The sequence below is a fragment of the Lagenorhynchus albirostris genome, chromosome 17 (assembly GCF_949774975.1).
Source record: "Lagenorhynchus albirostris chromosome 17, mLagAlb1.1, whole genome shotgun sequence".
Taxonomy (NCBI): domain Eukaryota; kingdom Metazoa; phylum Chordata; class Mammalia; order Artiodactyla; family Delphinidae; genus Lagenorhynchus; species Lagenorhynchus albirostris.
Genome location: NC_083111.1, coordinates 32,481,954 through 32,502,071, shown reverse-complemented (window position 1 = coordinate 32,502,071; position 20,118 = coordinate 32,481,954). Strand labels below are relative to the sequence as shown.

The 20,118-nt window shown below is 38.0% G+C and overlaps 1 protein-coding gene across 1 annotated transcript in view; it reads right to left on the bottom strand.

Annotated features, from left to right (window-relative positions):
• Positions 1-556: 556 nt before the first annotated feature.
• LOC132507802 (centrosomal protein of 78 kDa-like) overlaps positions 557-20,118 on the bottom strand; it is a 106,219-nt gene continuing 86,657 nt past the window's right edge. The window contains exon 2 of the mRNA XM_060127438.1: positions 557-670. Within this exon, the coding sequence (XP_059983421.1) occupies positions 660-670 (11 nt within the window). The 3' untranslated portion in view covers positions 557-659. The remainder of the gene's footprint in view (positions 671-20,118) is intronic.

The window sequence follows — 20,118 nt, the reverse complement described above, 5'->3', positions numbered from 1 at the left end:
TAGAAGTGGACAGAGAAGTGTTATGGTACATGTATTTGCAATATGCACGTCTTTCAAATGAAATCCATGTAGGGAACAAAAGGCATTTCATGTCTTTGCTATACATTTTCACATATTTGCCTTTCCAGAATTCCTTTGAACAAATCTGTTAGATGTAACCCATCCGTTTCTCCCATCTGAATTCTTTATTACTAAACATTCTTCAGTATGCTCTCACTCCCCTCTGTCAAAGGCGTTTCTCTTGGTCCTCACCCTTCTCATCTCATATGTGAATGCGTATCTTAAACTGAAGCAACAGTCTGCTATGATTTCTCCATAACTTGAAGAACCCGTCTTCGTGGGAAAAAAAGTAGACTTACTAACTTAAAAGGTAAAATGCGCGCAATGTTTCTGAGAATTAAAAACTAAGATAAAAACATAAGCAGTGGAAAAAACTTACAGTGGATCCTTTTCAAAGACTTTATTTTACAGAGAGGGCAACTGAGGTTTAAAGAAAAAATGCGTTAGTTAAACACTAAGTAATATACCTTAAACCTCAGTGGAGCAACACATGGACAGTTCATTTCTCACTCACTCAGGAGTGTAGTATGGACTTTGGTGGTCTGAGGGTCAGTTTTCTGCTCAGTTATTCAGGGACCCACCACCTTCATCAAGGGGCTCTACGTTTGTCCTAAAAAGGAAAGGAGAGAGGAAGCTGCAAGCTACAATTATCAACTCGTTATCCTTCAGACATAAACTCTTTAGGTCACCTCTGGTCACATTCTTTGGGATAGAAGCATACCCAGATGCAAGTGGAGATGGAGAATGTTGTTCCTATCTTGGTCCTAGTGATGCCTCTACAGGCTGGAGGAGCTAATTAAAGTGTAGTCAACAGCTCCTTGTTTCTGCCACAATGAGTGCTTAGCCTAAGGCTGTGGATTAATTATGTGTGTGTGTTACATATACATATAATAGACACAAACATATGTATGTGTGTGTATATATACATTTTTTAGCATGAGTTGACACATGGGGCTTCTGCCATATCAAGAGTACAAACTGCCTCTTGTTGCTTTTTCTTAATTGAAGTTGACTACTACTATCTATTTCCCTTCATTTTGCTACCTCCCCCCCCACCTTTCAGTATTATATGAAAATTCTGAAAGAAATAATTTCAAAGTTTCCAGTGCTTTTAAAGGTAATAGAATACTCAGACCTTAACAATTTTCCTGTGTGAAACTTTTGCCAGACTAAAATGTTAACTTATGAAAAGTAAATTTAGATTGATACAAAGAGAAAATAAGCTGATTTTTTTTTTTTTACACAAATACCCTGAGCCAGGGTGGAAAATAAATGGAAAACTGGAGGAATTTAGATCCTTTTGTTGTAAATTTAAATATTTTTAATTGTAAAAATAATACAGGCTCATTGCAGAAACTCCAAAATTGAAAGGATTTAAAGAAAAAAGGAAAAATAACTCAAAATCCCATTTCTGATAAATCATCTCTGTAACATTTTTGAGGGTATCTTTTGAAACTTTTTTGTGACGGGGTGCATATAAATACAATGCAAGTATAAAATACCTTTAATTATTATATCAAACTACAAAACAGTTCTATAACATTTTTATTTAGTAATATAAGTATGATTACTCATCACCTAATAAAAATCTGCAGCATCATTTTTAATGGTTGAACAGCATTCTATTATTTATTTAACCAGTCCCTACTGTTCAACATTTAGATTATTCCTGTTTTGCTTTGCTAAACAATGAGACAAGCATCCTTGTTCATATGTCTTTGAGCATTTGTTTATTTCCTTAGAATGGACTTCTAGAACTTGAATGGCTGGTTGTCAGTTCTGGTACATACTGACATATTGTCTTCCAGAAAGGTTACCGTGCTTTTTATTTCTACCAAGAATTTAACATCCAATGTGGTTTCTTACACACACTCATCAGTACCAGTATTATCAATATCAATACCAGTATTATCAAGTTTTTTAAAACTTTGTCATTCTAGTCAGTAAAATATGACACCTGAATTATTTTATTTGTATTTCTTTGCTTAATAATAGCAAGGTTGAACATATTTTCATATCTTTATTGGCTGTTAATACTTTTTAGTTTGTGACTTTATGACATCCATTTTTCATCGATGTATAACAACCTTTTATATATCAATGTATTTATTTTGTTTGTTGTAAATGCAATTTTTTTCTCTTCATTTATTAATTTTTATTTTGTGTGTGTTGAACTTCTTTAATATTGTCAAGTCTATTCAAAAACCCTTTAATGAACACAACAAATGTGGAAAATCAGTCATTCTCCTGCATTTTGTAATCAATTTATTTCCTTTTGGGCAGTATGGAAATGTAGGTTCTTATTTCATCTTATGGTTGGAAAGAATCTATTCCCTCGGAAAGGGATTATAGTCTCCATGATGCAGTAATGGGAGATTTTATAGGGTAGGCAGGGTCTACAGAAGAAAAAACCCTAAATCACACTCCATTGGTGGTTGCCTTATTTATAAAAATGGCATTTGAGGTTGTGTGACTGCCATCAGGTAAGCAAAATTAATTTTTACCATGAAGTACTCCTATCAGCAAGAACAGCCTAGGATAGGCTAGCAGTAAGAAGTGAGGGGTTATGGGATTGGGGCATAGCCTCTGTTTCCTCCAATACAGCTGGAAATTTAAACTCCGGGGTTCCTGCTTGATCCAATCAGCCCAGCTAGTATGTGTTGCCAGGTAGGGTGAATAGACTCAGAAGTACAAGAGCTCATCCTTGGTCCCCTCTGGAAATGAGCAGAGAATACTGTGTCAAGCAGAGGTGATCAGTCCATGGTCTGGAGACCTGGATCTCCCCACAGAGTCCTTAAAGTCAGGGTGAGACAAAATGCCAATACAAATTATATTGATGACAGTATCAATGAGGTGACATTGAGTCCTTTGACCCAACGTGTGTCTGCAGTGTGCCATCCATTAGTAAATGGGCAAAGCCATTTGACAGATCTATCTGATACAATGAATGAATCTGACACTCATAGTTTGAAAAACTGAAACTGTATCCATTTGTCAAGAACAGTGGCTACTTGTTCTGCTTTATTCCCCCTGGTAGAACTAGGTAACATTGCAGGCAGTAAGACGTTCCGGCATTTCACCCTGGAGTAGCCCCCAAACTGAAGAAGCTGTCTTATCAGTAGTTAGCTCCTTGTCACCAAGAATATTAAAGTAGATTTGTATGATTAGCAAATTAAAGAGACTGTAGTGCCTACCACTACTGTATTCACTAAGGCACCCAAGTTATTCTAAAGAAATCCTAATAATACATTAGGACCGTTTTGAATATTTTTATTTGATTAGCCATAATCTTCTAGTTATAACATCCATCACCATTTTGGCCTTCTTTTCTTACAGCCTAGCCCTGTGGTCTTGGGCTAATCACTAACCTGCTTAGATACAATTTTCTTCTCTATGAAATAGAAACAATATTATATGCTTTGAAGGACTGCAGGAAGATGAGCTGTAATGTTTATCAAGTGCCTAGTAAGTAGCCTGGCCCATAATAAATACTTGGCTAATTGTAGATGTTAGTTTCATTTTTAGTTTTATTTCCAAACATTGCTCTTTACATTTGGAACTCTAAAATTTGTTTTGGGAGTGGAGGACTTGTTGTTTGGATTCCTCCAACACTCTCTGTATATTCTGTACTTCTATCCCTATATCATTTATATTAATGGAATAAATGATCTTTGGTCTGGTGATTCCAAGGTGACGAGGAGCTAAGTGGAGGTTCAGTATACACCTGGAAGTATGAATTTTCATGCCCAGTGCAAATGTGGGAAAGGCATTATTCCCACATTATAAATGGGGTAAAGACCTCCAACTTGAGGAGACTCTGGGTTGAGAGATGAGAGATTTACAGGTACTGTGTTTATCCTACAGGGTACCACAGGGGCTTTTATGTTCTGTAGCAAGAATTTGCACCTTATACCCTTGTAGTTAGAAGTAAAGCATACCACATAACTAATATCTAGTAAGCATTAGAGTTAGAATAAGTACCATTTATTTCACATTTCCTTTGTGTTAAGCATTTTACAGTTACAACATATGGATGGATACTATATTGTAATGGTTAACAGTGTAGTTTTTTGAGCTGGATAATCCTGGATTGGAGTCTCATCTTTATTACCTCTTTTTTTTTCTGTTTTATTGAGATATAATTGACAAAATTGTAAGATAGTCAAAGAGTATATCATGATGATTTGATATACATATGCGTTGTAAAAGGATCCTTCCCATCACGTTAATTAATCCATCTAACAGCTCATGACACCTTTTTCCTTTTTTTCTTTTTTTGGTGAGAACACTTAAGTTCTATTCTCTCAGAAAATGTTAGTTATACAATACAGTATTATTGATGTAGTAAATATGTTATACAGTAGATCCTCAGACCTTATTCATCCTGCAGCTGAAAGTTTGTACCCTTTTACCAGTCTTCCCCTCTTTTCCCCACCCACACCCCAGCCCCTGGCAACCAGTCTTCTACTCTATTTCTATGAGTGTGGCTTTTTTTCTTTTTAGATTCCATATATAAATGATATCATTTGCATTTATCCTGTCTGGCTTATTTCATCAGCATAATGCACTCCTGTTTCATCTATATTGTCACAAAATGAAAGGATCTCCTTCATTTTTTTAAGGCTGAATAATATTCCATTACCTCTTAAATGAGTGACTTTTGGTACATTGTTTACACTTTCTAAGCCTCAGGGTTTCTTTTCTTCTGTAAAATATATATATATATATATATATACACACTAACAGGGTATTTTCTGATATGTGGAATGTTTGTTGAATCAACAAATAATTAGTTGAGATCATAAATGTGACACTTAGCACTGTATTAACATTTATTAATACTCTCCCTGTTAATTTCTACAGTAAATTGTATAATAAGTAACAATAATAATAGTACTACTAGTAGTTTTAGAAAATGCATAGGATGTGCCAGGCATCATATACTGTACTACCCTCCTTCATGTGTACCACAAGTTACATGTGGATATCATCTTCCACGTTGTTTCCTTTAAAGAAAATTGAAGCTCAGCAAGATTGAGTAGCTTGCTCCAGATGTGAACTCAGGTCTGAATCACTCCACATATAGGTTCTTAATGACTCCATATCTTTAATTCCACATCTGCATTTGTTTGTTGTTGTTTTTAACTTTCCAAGCATCTGATCTGAAATTCCTTTCTCTGGGGCGTTTTCCACTTTGTGGGTCTTGGTGAGAAACAGAGCCTTCCTCTCATTATACAAGCTGAACATGTCAGATACACTGTTTACTCACATGCTCAGTCTCCCTTACAGATGGAAAACAGTCGGGCGACCTCGGGTTGGCCAACTGCACCCCTCTCTTGGATTTTGAATTACAAATAAATGATGTAAAGAAGCAAGGCCAGCAGTGCTGGGTCAACCTCCTGTTTCCTGTTCCTGCTTGGTAGGAAGGCCAGCTAGGACTTATAACATCACTTTGGCCTGATCCTATAATTGCAATAGCATAGCCTTGGCTTTTGGTTGTTTCGTCTGCTTCTAGTTACTGAGGCCTAACCATAAACTTCCAAAAGTTTCCTTTCTGCTCAAATTAGCCGTATCTGGTTCCTGATGATTACAAATAAGACCTTTCCTGATATACAATGGTGACCTACTTATCCAGGCAGACGTAACATCGTCCTGGCAGGGACAGAGGGCAGGCAAGTTCCTTGAACAGCTGAACAAGAAGAAAAAGACCTAAGAAGGAAGAATTGAAGCCAGTTCTGCTTGTGTTATAATTCTACCCGCAGCTGCCTCTGTTTCACAGACCACATGCTAAGGACCATGTCCCTTCCCCTGTAAAAGACGAGCAAAGTAGACCCAGGCCTTCCAACCCAGAGACCAGCTGAGCTGTACCGTGGGCAATCTAGGATGTGAAAGACTTCACTCAATGTCTTTGTCACTTGACACATTGTTCCTCTCTTTGGGAAGTAGCTTCTTTGTGTGACAAGAATGTGCTAAACCAACACTTAAGTGGACAGAGGTGAAAGATGCCAAAATTAGCTACAGAAAAAAAGGCGTAAAGACTTGTATTTTCTGTTATTTGAAGGTGTTAAGACCCCACATAGAATATGAGTCCTTTAAAGGAGAGTTGTGAATGGCCCAGGGAATGTTGAATTTCCACGTGGCAATATGTTCGTGATCGGTCATGATGATGATGATGGTAGCATCAGTAGCATTTATCAGTGTTTCCTGGGTGAGAGGCACTTTATCCTACTGACCTTTTATCCCCATGACGACCCTGTGAAGTAGGAAATACTGTTTCAGAATCTTCAGGGTTTTTCTTTTTTTTTTTTTATCAGGAATTTACCCTAGATCACAGTTGGGTGGTAGAACGACCAGAACTGGACACTAGCCTTTCCTGAATTCCCAGAGTGTGATCTTAGCTGTTGTATTGCCTGATGCAGAGCCATGTAAATGTTGCCAAAGCAATGAAACGTGTACCTATTTCTAACAGATTCTAACTCAGAAGCTCTGGGGTTAAGTGCAGAGCAGTTGAGTGTGATTGTCTTTACAGACAGTAGATAACTTAAGAGAAGTTGTTTAAAAGTATATTTGCATATTGCACTACACTGTCATATCTGTGATTGGTTAGCTATTGAGTAACTAACACAAATCCCAATCCCAACTCTAATCTCATTCATCTCTTGTATGATATTTGACCTAACTGAGGCAGGTTTTTTTTTGTTCTTTCCCACAAACACACATCGAACATCCAAAACATGCTTACCATTTGTGAGCATATTCTCTTAGTTATTTAGGAATTGAGTAAGAGTGAGAGAGAAGGGCTTCCCTGGTGGCGCAGTGGTTGAGTGTTCTGCCTGCCGATGCAGGGGACGCGGGTTTGTGCCCCGGTCCGGGAAGATCCCACATGCCGCGGAGCGGCTGGGCCCGTGAGTCATGGCCACTGAGCTTGCGCGTCCGGAGCCTGTGCTCCGCAACGGGAGAGGCCACAACAGTGAGAGGCCCGCGTACCGCAATAAAAAAAAAAGTGAGAGAGAAAAAGACACATAAATATGAAATACGGTCATCATTTTTTTAATATCCTTTATGTTGTTAATCCCTCTTAGCATTTACTGCCATTCACTCATTTGTATTATTTGGGGTATAGCAGTTTATTCACACAGCATTTTTACATATGGCTTATCATTTGTATTCTATTTTAATAACACTAATAATTATAGACTATTGACAAACTCATCAGACCCTACATATTCATTTCAAAATCATGAAAATAAGGGGGAAAATGAGGTGTAAAGTGGAAAATCTATGTGTACGTTTTCATTGGTGGAATGAGGAGCTACCTGAATATATCACTCCTTTAGCTTTTCCTTCAAATGGTGCACTTTTTCCTCCATGCATAGGAGTCACTTCCATTAGGTAAACAGTAGTCTTGAGGGCAAACCTCAGAAGTAGAAATGGGAGAACTTTTCAGTTATGGTAAAATCAAACATATTTTTCTTCAGTAGTGAAAAAAAAATTCTTCATGAGAAGTTCAACCACCGTGAGTTCCATGGTGAAAAACTTTCCACTTATAGATGCAACTTCCCCCAGAATTCTGAGAAATGTCGGTAGTAGACAGGGGTGTTGCATACACCTGTTTCATTTCCCTCTGACTTTTCCTTCTCCTTTCTCTATTGACATTAAAATCTATAGTGAAAGCACATAGTAAGCAGTCTAGGACAATTGATATGACATTTGATCTAAATCTCCAAAGTCTATTTTAGATGGGGATGCTATGAGAGTCACAGGAGGGGAAAAATCTAGAATTATTCTTATGTGATCAAATGTACTAAAATAACAAAAGCAAATCTTATTTCTAGCTAATAAAATAGCATTCCTTATATGATGTCATATTATGGCAGAAAAGAAATAGATGCGTCTATTTTCTTCTATATTAAAACTGCTAAGGAGTGGGGACCAATGAACTAAATCAATTGTTTTGAGTTCAAGTTGTAGTTTTTAGTAGCCATCCTTCTTAGCAAGTTTTCCGAAGCAAATGTAGTTTGTTTACTATCACCACTAAATGTGCCATTGTGTAGATTTGTGGAAAAAAGTATTGTCAAATATATATACTTCAAAATGATTTGTGTAAACTTATCTATTCATATTATTATTCTCCCCAAGTAAATCAAAATCTACTATATACTGCGTTTTTCTTCTATAGCTTAAAAGGGGAATGTATGTTGAAACTTATTCAAATATTTATTAGGTGTCTACTAAGTGCCAGGCACTCTACTAGGCAGTAGAGATGTTGTATTAGAGGTGGAAAATGTCCTTGACCTCCAGAACTGATACTCTTGTAAGAGAAATACTGGGTCAAACTAAGTCAACAGTTTCTTTGCTACAGAGCTTTTTACGAGTCTTGTGAATTATGAGTCTCTGATAAGGAGATGTAGTGGACAACAGATCCCAAATTTATTTGAAATCTTTTCCTTCATGGACTGTCTCATAGGATTTATGATCCACTGAACACACCTTGAGAGACACTAGTATTCTGCAGTGGTTAGTTAATTGTTTTCTATTAAACAACTATATACTGAATCCATGATATTATTATCTGGATTTTTTGGAGGATACAATGATGTACATGGCCACTGTGATGATAAGGGGGTCCAGTTTAGTTAAGAAGAGAAACCACAGGAGCTGTAACTTAATGTAACAAAGAAATACACACACATATACATATATTTTTATGTAAATTATTATTTATATAGTATACAGTGTCTTCTGAAGAAGATAGAGTTGTTTGTAACTTGGGATCTCACAGGAGGTTTCACAGAGAAGGTAGACCCTGAGCTGGGCAGAATTTCAGTAAGTTAAATTTGGTTCTGACCGTACTATAAAATCAGGTATTTGCACTGGTCAATCTGACCTTGATGGAACAGCATTCCATTTGCAGGGAATAGTGTGATCAAACATGCAGTGGTGGAGATTGCCAGCTTGTAATATTCCAGTACCTGGAAAGTGTTGGAACATCTGCTTTCTCCACGGTCTAGAAAAGTGAATCTCGAGTGAAATGCAAGTATAATGGAGGCCAGTGCTCTTTGCTTTGTACACTGCTTTGATTCTACAACATGCAACAATGTAGTGATCTGTTTCAGATTGTCATTATTCCAGAGGGTTCTTAGTAACAGGAGTGGAAAAGGAAGACCTCTCTTCCTGTGTTTCTGCCCTATGCTCTTAAGCCAGAAAAGGTACCAACATCACTGACCTGACCTTGTCTCAGGTATCTATCAGGATCTACTAGAATCATTCTAGTGAAAGGTAACTAGGCGTCCAAAGGACTGAAAAGATACACTATAACCTTTGTATACTTTATCTACCTGGTGAAACAAAAATGTCACCTGAGTGGTCCCCTTCCCTAGAAATACCAGTATGTTTTTCCAGTGCATGGCAGAACTTTGCAGGTAAAACTGGGATAAAGGTGAAGAACAGTCTTAAAATTCTAGTCCTTGAACAGCACCTAACACACAACAGGTTTTCAATAATCTTAGCAACATTATTCACAAATAATGACCATCAGCGTAACTGCTCTTTTGTGCCAAAATACATTACCATATTACTTTTTTTCCTTCAGCTTTACAACTTGGGTTCTATTATTGTTTCTGTTTTACAGATTAGGAAAGTGAGGCTCAGAGATGCTAAGTCACTTGGGCAAGGTCACAGAACTTGTAGGAGATAAACCTGCACTTTTACTGTTGGATCCTACAAACCAGACCATAATTTAAGTCCTTCAAAATATACCTCAGAACATTTGAGTAAATTAATGAATAAATCCTCCTAGTCAGACTGACCAGATCATTATATTAGGTTCAGCTATAAGTGGAGGAAAGTCATAATCATAGTTGGACAGTTAATACAGTAATTTACTTGCTTTGAATTTTCTAAATGATGTTTAGCTGGTAGTTTCATGATGATAACCATCGAATAAAAACAGGCATATTTTGGTGTTTGGAATAAGATCTTATATTGAGTAAAATACATATTGATTCCTAGACCTATATGATGTGAGTAACAGATGACATTGAGATGCCATCTAGAAGTACTCCTGTGCAGTTCATCATGTCAACCCAGCTAATAATTTTAGAATGTTCACAGTGAATAATATATGCAGCCATAAAGCATATTTATAATCAATGCAAATAATGTTTTTCCTATGCTAAACCCAGAATTAAGTTATAACACGCATCGTAAGATTAATGGGCCATTTTTTCTTCATCACTTTGCTAAATTATTTAGTCTGGAAACCATTCAGAAGGTTGCGAATTGGAGCTGAGCAGTAGTAGTGAGACTGTGCCTCTGATGATGAAACTATTTCCACCCTGACCCCTACTGCTCCCTTCTTGGGAAAGAAGGCAACATTTCTCCTAGAAAAAGTCACAGGTTTATAAGCTGGCTTGTATAATACGTTTGGAGGAATATTGTGTCTTTTAAGCAGAGCCTATCTCAGTATATAAAATAATTTTTACCTACCATTTAATGAAATTAACACTCACTTTGAGGCTAGGTCTTTTGCCATTTGACTCCTGGATCACGCCTATGGATATATTTTTTTCTTGAGACGAAGTGTGAACCCAATATAGTATCCATCATTCAGTCTATCTAGCTGATGTACATTCTCTGAAACACAAGCTCCGTGAGGCCAGGCACTTTATCTGCTCTATCAGTGTAGCCCTGATGCCTAGTGTGTAGCTTTTGGAGATTCTTAATAAACATTTGTACTGAATAAGGTATGTACATGGTGAGCAAAAGTTGGCTTCCCATTTTACAGTCAAGAGTATCCCACTCATGTTCTGTGAACACTGGATAGCAGAATCTTACTATGTTATTTTTCTGTTCCCTTTGCAAGTTTCCTGAAAGGGCATTCCTGTCCTTAGAATGTCCATCTCCTCCCATCTTCCTGGAGAATAACTCTTCTTTCTTAGATACTTAGTTCCATTATCGACTCTTTAAGATTGAATTTATTACCTCCTTACAAACAGAAAAATGCAGTGCTGTTTTTTTTTTTTGGACATTTATCACCAGAAAATTATTCTAACACCTGAAATTCTGGACCTAAAATGCCTGGACTAGTGGTTCTCAAAGTCTGGTATCCAGACCAGCACATCAGCTGCACGTAGGAATTTTTAGAAATGAAAGTCTTGGGCCCTGCTCCAGACCTACAGACTCGGACACTCTGGGGGTGGGGCCCACTACCTGTTTCAGCAAGCTCTCTTGGTGATGCTGATGCATACTCAAGTTTGAGAGCCACTGCTTAGACCTAGAACTTAAGGTTTAGGCTTTGGACAGATCTGAGTCCTAAACTACTGAGACACTGGAGTGACCATGAGCAAGTTACTTCTGGGAACCTCTTAGCATCTGTGTGCCTTGCTTAGCTAATAGTGATTTTAATTAATTAGAATAATGCACACAGTGTACTCAAGAGAGTAACCAAAGCATACTTTATGTTCCATAAATTCTAGCTGTTTATGATTATCATCAATCAGAGCTTACTGACACATCCTGAAGACATTCTTCTAATAAGTGTAATAATATGGTTTGTAAAATTAACAGCTTAGAAGAGCATATTACAAAGTTCATCAGACACGGTCTCAGCAGGAAATCAGGGGTACATCAATAAGGATAAATTGAGCCCAATGTAGAGAATCAAGAGATAGTGTAGTGCCCTGGGTTCAGTAAAAGTGTGGTTACTTTATAGGAGATGAAAGAGAAAGGAAGCCTTGCTGGAGAGAAAGTCCTTCCCAAAGATGCTGTGACGCCCCACAGAGAAGCACTATATGTTAGTTGGGGGATGCAGCCAACTCCCAGCAATTTGGCAAGAATTAATACCCTAACTTCACTCCCCTCCTTCGTTCCCTACAATCTTCTATTGGTACTCTTCATTGGTGAGCCAAACGGAAGCCAGAGCAAGGACACTTACTAAGATAGGCCATGCAAGCCATCCATATAGAGTTGGGTGGAGAAAGGATGTGGAAGGGCAAATAGGACATATTTCCCACAGGTGGTGAGCGAGCTGTAAAATCACTCGCCCTTCTAACATCATTGCCATTGCAGGAGCACGGAGGAGCAAGTGGTTAGTTCTGACTTGGCAGATCCAGGAGACTGCAGGACAGAACTGGTATATGAGTTGGACTTTAAAGGTAGATTTGAATTTTAATGGAGAGTATGGAGTAAGAAATGGTGAAGAACCAAGGGAAAGGGAGATTCATTGCAAATGGAGAAAAGAAAAGTGGCATAAAGATAAGAAAAGTCAAGACTTACGGAAGAGATAGCAAATACTCTGCGTGTGACTGGAGCAGAGAATGGGTAGACGAAGGCTGGAAGTTAAGATGAAGTCATCCTTGAGTAACATTAAAGTTTCCTCCTTTAACCTCAATTTCCACCTTCTACTCCCTTCACTAACATTGGAAAATTAAAAGTGAATTTGACTGGGTTGGTGACAATGGCAGTATGAAGCAAAGAGAGGAGAATAAGAGTAAAAAAATTAGTAGTACCTTGGTGAAGCTGGGTAAATGATGGGTGGTGGTGTCACGTCAAAGCATGGGCAAGTGATTGTGACAAATATAGGCTTATTTCTTGACTATATGACTTCAGTTAAGGTACTTAAGCCCTCTAGGCTGCAGTCTCCCAACCTGTAAAATGGGGATAAAACCTCGCTTCCTCCAAGGTTTCTGTGAGGATCTAATGAGAAATGGAAGTAAGAGTTGAGTCCAGTAATCAGTTTTTAATACATATAAACTAATGTGAGGATAAGGGTAAGAATACTTGCTATCATTTATTGAATACTTATTATGTGTCCAATATTGTGCTAGTCTATTTACATATCTTTTCTCACTTAGCTTTCTTTTCTCTTATCTGCCTTTCTATAGGCAAGAGATAACTGATGGCTCAGTTATGAGGAAACGCAGTTGTGAGGAAAATGTCAGAGGGAAAATGTACCAGAAAGTTAATTCCTAATGGATCTGTCAGCCTTAAACAGAGCATGTCTGTGCTAAACTGTGTAAAATATCTGTGCTAAAACTACTCAATTGGACAAGTTTTGATAAAGTATTAACTTAATGAATAGGCATAAACAGCTTGGAGCTTTTTGGAGGGTATGTGGTAATATTAGTATTGGTGTGATGACTTTTGAAAGTTCTATGGCGTATAGAAGTCAAAAAGAAGACCCGGAAAGGGGGAAAACTCTCTCTGAAAGTTATTGGGGAAGTCTGGCTAGTAAGACTCCAAAAGGGAGAATCAGTAAGAGGCCAGGTTATTCATAGGCCTTCTAAGAATGTGTCCATGAGAAATATTTACAATGATTGGATGCCGGAATAAAGGAGAACACTGGCTCCACAAATGGTAACTTATTTTACACAAACAGGCTAATGATAAAAATAATGAAAATCTGATGGATTTTTGAGAGTTTCATTGACCAAACTGAGACAAAAGTGCATAACAGCTAGATGCTCATAGTTTTAATCAGTTCCCTTTGGAGTCAAGCAAAGATAGCACCTGAAATGGTAAGGGACGTTTATGCAAGGTCACAAAGATTTTTGGTGGTGCATTTGGGATATAAACCCATTTCCGTAAGAATTCTTTCAGAAGTCAAATGTTTTCTTGTCAAAAATAGCATGAACTTACTTCCAAGAAAAGTTCCTAAGAAAAAATAATTTGAGTAATGAAGAACACTGATGTAAGAGTTAATTTAAGAACCCAGAAATAGAGGTAAAGAGTAAAGCAATTATGGGTTAAGAGTCTGCATAGGCAGAAGGAGCGGAGCGGCTGCTGCTCAATGGCGGAAAAGCCGCCGGTGTTCTGACCAATTCGTCCCCCTAGCAGTTGCGGGGGAGTTTCCTGCCGGCGCGGCTGGAGTCTCTTGTTTCTCAGGGTTCGGTGGCTGGAACATGCTCCAGAGAGACGAGGCTGCGGCGGAGGAGGTGGCGGCGGCCGAATCGGCAACGGCGCTAGGGTGGAGAGAAGGCGGCGGCGGCGGCGTGCGGGGCCCAACGGTGTAAACAGCCCCGGAGGCGGCGGAGGCGGTGGCCAAGACCCCGAGGGGGAAGCGGCGGCTGAGCCAGGGTCGCGCCTCCGTTGGAAGCCTGGGCTGAGTGCAGCAGAGGGGTTCTGCGGCGGGCGCGAGTGGACGTCCTAGACCTCGCCTCCCTCCCTCGCCCCAGGTAAGGCCGCTGGGCGCCCCGCCGCAGGGGGAACGGCTCGCGAAGCCCCGGACCGTTTTCGGGGTGCCACCGAGCTGCGGCCGGGACCTCTCCCCGCTTAATCCTCGCCTCTTTCCCTCGGCCGCGGAGCCCAGAGGAGCCCAGAGGAGCGGGACGCCGGGCCTGGCTCCTGGCTACGCCCCTAACCCAGCCGCCGCCTCCGCGCTCGGCCGAGGCTGGGAGAGGCTCGGGGCAGGAAATTTTAGTTTGCTCCAAAGCCTGGAAGTAAACTGCTTGTCCCTGTTCTCTGCGAGCACCTCTTTCACCTGAAAGCACTGGGGCTACTCCAGGCCGTAACTCGTCCCTTCCTGGTGCATGCCTGTTTGAAAACACTACCTTTCCCATTTGTTTCCCCATTAGCTTCTGCCTTCCTCTGCGCTCCATTTCACTGCCTCGTTAAATCTTCTTTCTCGCTCTTCTGTCTACGCCTCTCACCACCTCCTTCCTCCCTAGCGACTTTATTTAAATCGTTTCTCTTTTTCTTCTCAGGAGACTCCGGTCTTCTCTTCCCTGTCTTCCCCAGCAGTCCTTTTCGGATGTCATTCTTTTTACTAGTGAAGTTCTTAAATGAAACTGCTATCGTCAGTATCCCAAATCTACCAGAGGCCCATTAAGAATAGACTCACCAGCTTTAAGTGGCAGATCAGTTTCTGATTTCACCGAGCCTAGCATCCTTTGTAAAAAATTGTATTATTAAATGTAGAGTGTGGAAATAGCCCTGAAGTTATTTTTTAAAATGAAGGGCTCAATGAGTGTTGGAAATAGTTATTTCATTTTTCAAGTTGCATGACCTCTAATGTCAGATTGAGCAGATCTAGAACATTTTTGCCCATCCTGTTTGGCAGAATGCTTCTTAAGCGTTTTGATAGCGGCTCACATTCATCACTATTCAAGTTGGCTTAAAAACACTTTGAAAACTTTAGAAAAAAGACATTATGAGAACAACTAGGAAGCTGTTTTGATGAAGTCACTGTTAAATACCTTTTAAAATAGGCTTCACATGTTTAATGTATCAAAATAAAGTTGGCGGGAGTCTTGTAAAAAGGATTATTTAGGAATTTGAGTAGTCTTAAGAGTTATGTAGCTGTTTTGGGAAAAACATTCTTTTTCTGTTAACAAACGTTTACAACTCCTGTGATGTGAGAATTACCGAGGTTTACTGTGGGATTAACACAGGAACTCATTTTATTTGAGCTACTACATGGATGTAGAAGTGGTAAATTGTTCAGGTTAGCGTAAATCAGTATGTAGAAGAAAAAAAAAAAAAGTCTGCATAAATTTCCCTGGAAGGGGGATATGGTCAGAGATGGCAATTTGAAAACAGTGAGTCACCAAAAGTAAAAGTAAATTACAAGCTGTTTTGGGGGTCTTCAAGAGAGATTTTATAGATTGAACAACAACAGCAGCAAGGATAAAATATAACGCTGTCATGTAGACTGCAGCCTGAAAAGAAAGCATTGCAGAAAAGCCACATCATCCTGAATTTATATTTCCGTGCATTTGAACAGATTGGAGAGCAGTAAAGTTGTTTTAAGAGCGAGTGATTTAAGTCAGCCAGCTTGTGAATAATACGAGATATTTTTGCATTTACATTAACTTATGTCCATAAATAACGAACTTTAACAATGAACAAAATCCATAATCCTGATAATGCTAAGAAAACTGGAAAGATACCTTTACCTTGAAAAGACAAGATAAAGAAGACAGCATAGAAATTTAGGGAGATTGCAGTTTTGGAAAACTTACATTAACATTTATTAGCTGCTACAGCTTTGAAATGTGATGATTTAAAGAAAGAAGTAGACTGTTGATTTCTAAAAGGTAATGTGTTGGCTGAAAGAGAAGAGAATCTTGTTGAGACCTAAAGTGTTCTTTTAAGGATACATTTCAATGTCATTTCAAAAAATAAACACATTTCCCATAACAAAACAGTGAGGTTAATGGAATAATGCAGGTGAAAGCTTTTTGGCCCGAAGGAGTTCCATCCTTTGGAACAAAGTTTTATTGTTGAACACACCATGACCCGGGCCTGTGAGTGCCAGCACAGTGGCTGTTTTTACAAGATCGGGTACAATATGCACAGTAGTTCTGGCCTTAGCACTAGGCAAGGATCATTCTTTTTGTATCTTCCTGATTGCTTCCTCTACAGAAATGGGATAATCCCTCCTCTTCTAAACTGGAAAGTAGTTTCTTCCCTCAATAAAACTAGTTTCTTCTCCAGGTTGAGCTTTTCCAACTCTTAGAGGTCTAAAATGAATGATATGAAACATACTGTATTTGCATCTATTTTTATTTAAGAGTTATCTAAGGAGATTTATCTAATTAAATAGGAATTTCCTAAGAGATGCCAAAATAAACAATCAACAAGTTTTCTTTAAAGATCATATATATTATATAACAAGATCCACCTAAGAGTTAAAATATAAGTAGGCATACAATTTAACTATTTGAAGATAATTTTTCTTCTTACCACTGAAGCAATAAGCAGGTAGTAGTACAATTTGGGGAAAACAATATTTCTGGCTTTTGTTTGTTTTATTTTAATTTGTGATATTCATGAGATCTTTTGTGAAGCCTTTGGGTATATAGTAAAATTCATGGGTTTTTAACTTTGTATTGACTCGTATTTTTGTAGATTTTAAATTTTTCTTCTGGCTTTAATTTATACTATCTCCTTTTACTTTTTCATTTAGGAATAATGTATTTTTCTCAGGATTGCAATCTCAGTGCAGTCCTCTACTTTTCTATTTGTTGGACGTTCTCTTAGACGTCTACATTTTTGTCTAGTTAGTACATTTCTAGTTTTTTATACAATTGATAAGAACTCTTTAATCTTATGAATTCTTTATATTTACTCTTTGGAGACAAGACTTATAGGGATTTCCTTGGGCTTAAACTAGAAAGAAAAACGAATTTGCATATGAAATGTTGAAGGCTTTGTTACAAAGTGGGTTAACATTATATGTATGTTTGAAATAAACTACTTCAACCAGAGCACCTAGCTGTTAACCTCCAGATTAATATCTATCATAAAATATGTGCATGCTTCCAACACATGGCATTGCCTCCTATTACTGCATGTCCAGGAGAAATGGTTTTGTCTTGTAGCAAAAGCCATTAGCTCTTTGCACATTTTTTTTTTTTTTTTAATGACAGCTATCCAAAAATCAAGCTGAACCCTTGTATATGAGGACAATTTTTAGACAGGTCTAATATCCAGTTGTACCTTTCAGTCACTTAGAGAGAAGGCTTAGACCCCTGAAGCCCAAAGTCACAGGTTTTTAAGGATTATGGTGGTATATACCTCCAGTTTATAGGAAAAAAATGCGTTGTAGAAAATCCAAGTTAAATTAGGACTAAAATCCAAGTTAAATCTAGAACTAAAGTTTTACTGCCCCAAATACTTGTAAACTCTAGGTTACTGCTCTGTTGTCCATTTCATCAGTTGCAGAATATTCAAGTTAGTCTTTCAGTGCTAACAAGAACATAAAAATCATTATGTCTAAAAGCAGAACATGATTGCCAAGCCAGATCTGCTCATTACCTGAGAGTTTGGGGGGCCACCCAAGCGGCATCTACTTGTTTGCTACTGACCTTCATTTAGACTTGCTCAAGAATTGTTACAATGTAGTAACATACACCCTTACGTACTCTTGCGTTTATTGAAAAGACACAGCAAATGTGCACACACACACACATACACACCAGCACACCAGCACGCACCTACTCTAGAGCCTAGAATTGTAAGAGTCAGAACTTTTTATTTGCTTCTGGATTAAGATGGAGCCTGTATTTCCTCAGCATGCTAATTAGAAACTCTATAAACAATTCAAAACCAGCTTCTTAAAATTCTGTTTTACACAAATTGATGTTAAATATTGTCCTCAGAGAGTTCTACTCTGACTTTTCAAATTGTTTTTTTCTCCCTTCATGGGATAAACAGTTAGAGTTTCTTTTTGTTTGTTTTTTATCTCTCATTGTAAAAAATTCTATCTTAAAAGCTGATTTATTATTTCTTCCTTAGCATGGATGACATGGGAACAAAGATGATATTTCATCAGTCTTGTTTTTATTTAAGTTGAAAGATTATATATTTCTACTATCTATTGCAATACTGCTAAATATTTTTATAGTGCTTGTAAATCTAATGACATTATTTTTTTAGTTTGTATTTAAGGCATTTACTCAAAAGGGACCATATGCCTCAGTTCATGTCACTCTATCATCAGTGTGTATGGTCACTCTATTTTCTAATACTTTTAAGATTGGTTTTGGCCCCGACGTTCCTCTGCCAGATTTATTTCCTTTATTTTCCCCTATATAGCACCATTTGGGCCATTTAATAAATAATTTCCCAACTCACCTTTCATAGTTATTTTAAACATGTGTATCTATTTGAAATACCGAATTGTTTTGTATTTTCTAATTTTTGCAAAAGTAGTATCGACTAAAAATCACATCCTATTCTTTTATTTTTTCTACACAAAATTATTGTTTTAAAATTTGTCTGTGTTGCTCCATAGAAATTATTGCTTCTGGCCACTGTCTAATATTCCACCATATGTTAATACCATATTTTGCTTATCCATTACCCTGGTGATACATACTTAGGCTATTTTCAACACTTTATGTCCACCATAGGCATTAATACACTCTTTCCACATGTCCCTTTGAGTAACAGTGCAGAGTAACAGTGCAGCTGTGGAATGGCTGAGGTAGAAGTCATATATATGCCTTATTTCACAGATTCCTCCCCAGAATAGCTGTACCATTTTCCCCTCACCAGCAATACTTGGAATTTCTCTCTTGCCATATCCTTTGTCACCACACGCTGTTAATCTGCATTTTTAAAAATTAATTAATTAATTTTTGGCTGCATTGGGTCTTCGTTGCTACACTCAGGCTCTCTCTAGTTGCAGCGAGCGGGGTCTACTCTTCGTTGTGGTGCGCAGGCTTCTCATTGCAGTGGCTTCTCTTGTTGCGGAGCACAGGCTCTAGGCGCGCGGGCTCAGTAGCTGTGGCTCCCAGGCTCTAGAGCGCAGGCTCAGTAGTTGTGGTGCGCAGGCATAGTTGCTCCACAGCATAATTTGCATTTTAACTTCTGGAAATTTGGCATGTGTGGATTCATATGAAGTAAGGTGTTTTAATTCTGCATTGCCCTGATTCTAGAAAAGTTAGGTCTTCATATACTTTCTTGCTATTCATGTTTTCCATTCTGTGAATTGCCTATCATGACTTCGCTCATTTTTCTATTGAGTATTGTGTGTCTTTAGAGATGTAGAAGTTTTTGTATTCAGATGTTGAGTCCTTTATTGGGTTTTAGATAATGTATATGTCTTCTACCCATCAACTGTTTTTCAGTCTGACTTTGGTATCCTTTATTGTACATAAAATTCTAATTTTTTATTAAAGTATAATTGATTTACAATATTATGTTAATTTCAGGTGTACAACATGGTGATTCAATATTTTTATAGATTATGCTCCATTGAAAGTTACTATAAAATATTGGCTATATTCCCCATGCCCTACAATATATCCTTGTATCTCATTTATTTTATACATAGTTGTCTGCACTTCCTAATTCCCAGTATGTATCTTGCCCCTCTTGCTTCCCTCTCCCCACTGGTAACCACTAAATTGTTTTCTATATCTGTGAATCTCTTTCTGTTTTGTTGTATTCATTCGTCTTATTTTTTAGATTCTACTTATAAGTGATATCATTACAGTATTTGTCTTTGTCTGACTTATTTCACTAAGCATAATACCCTCCAGGTCCATCTATATTGTTGTAAATGGCACAATTTAATCATTTTTTATGGCTGAGCAGTGTTCCATTGTGTAC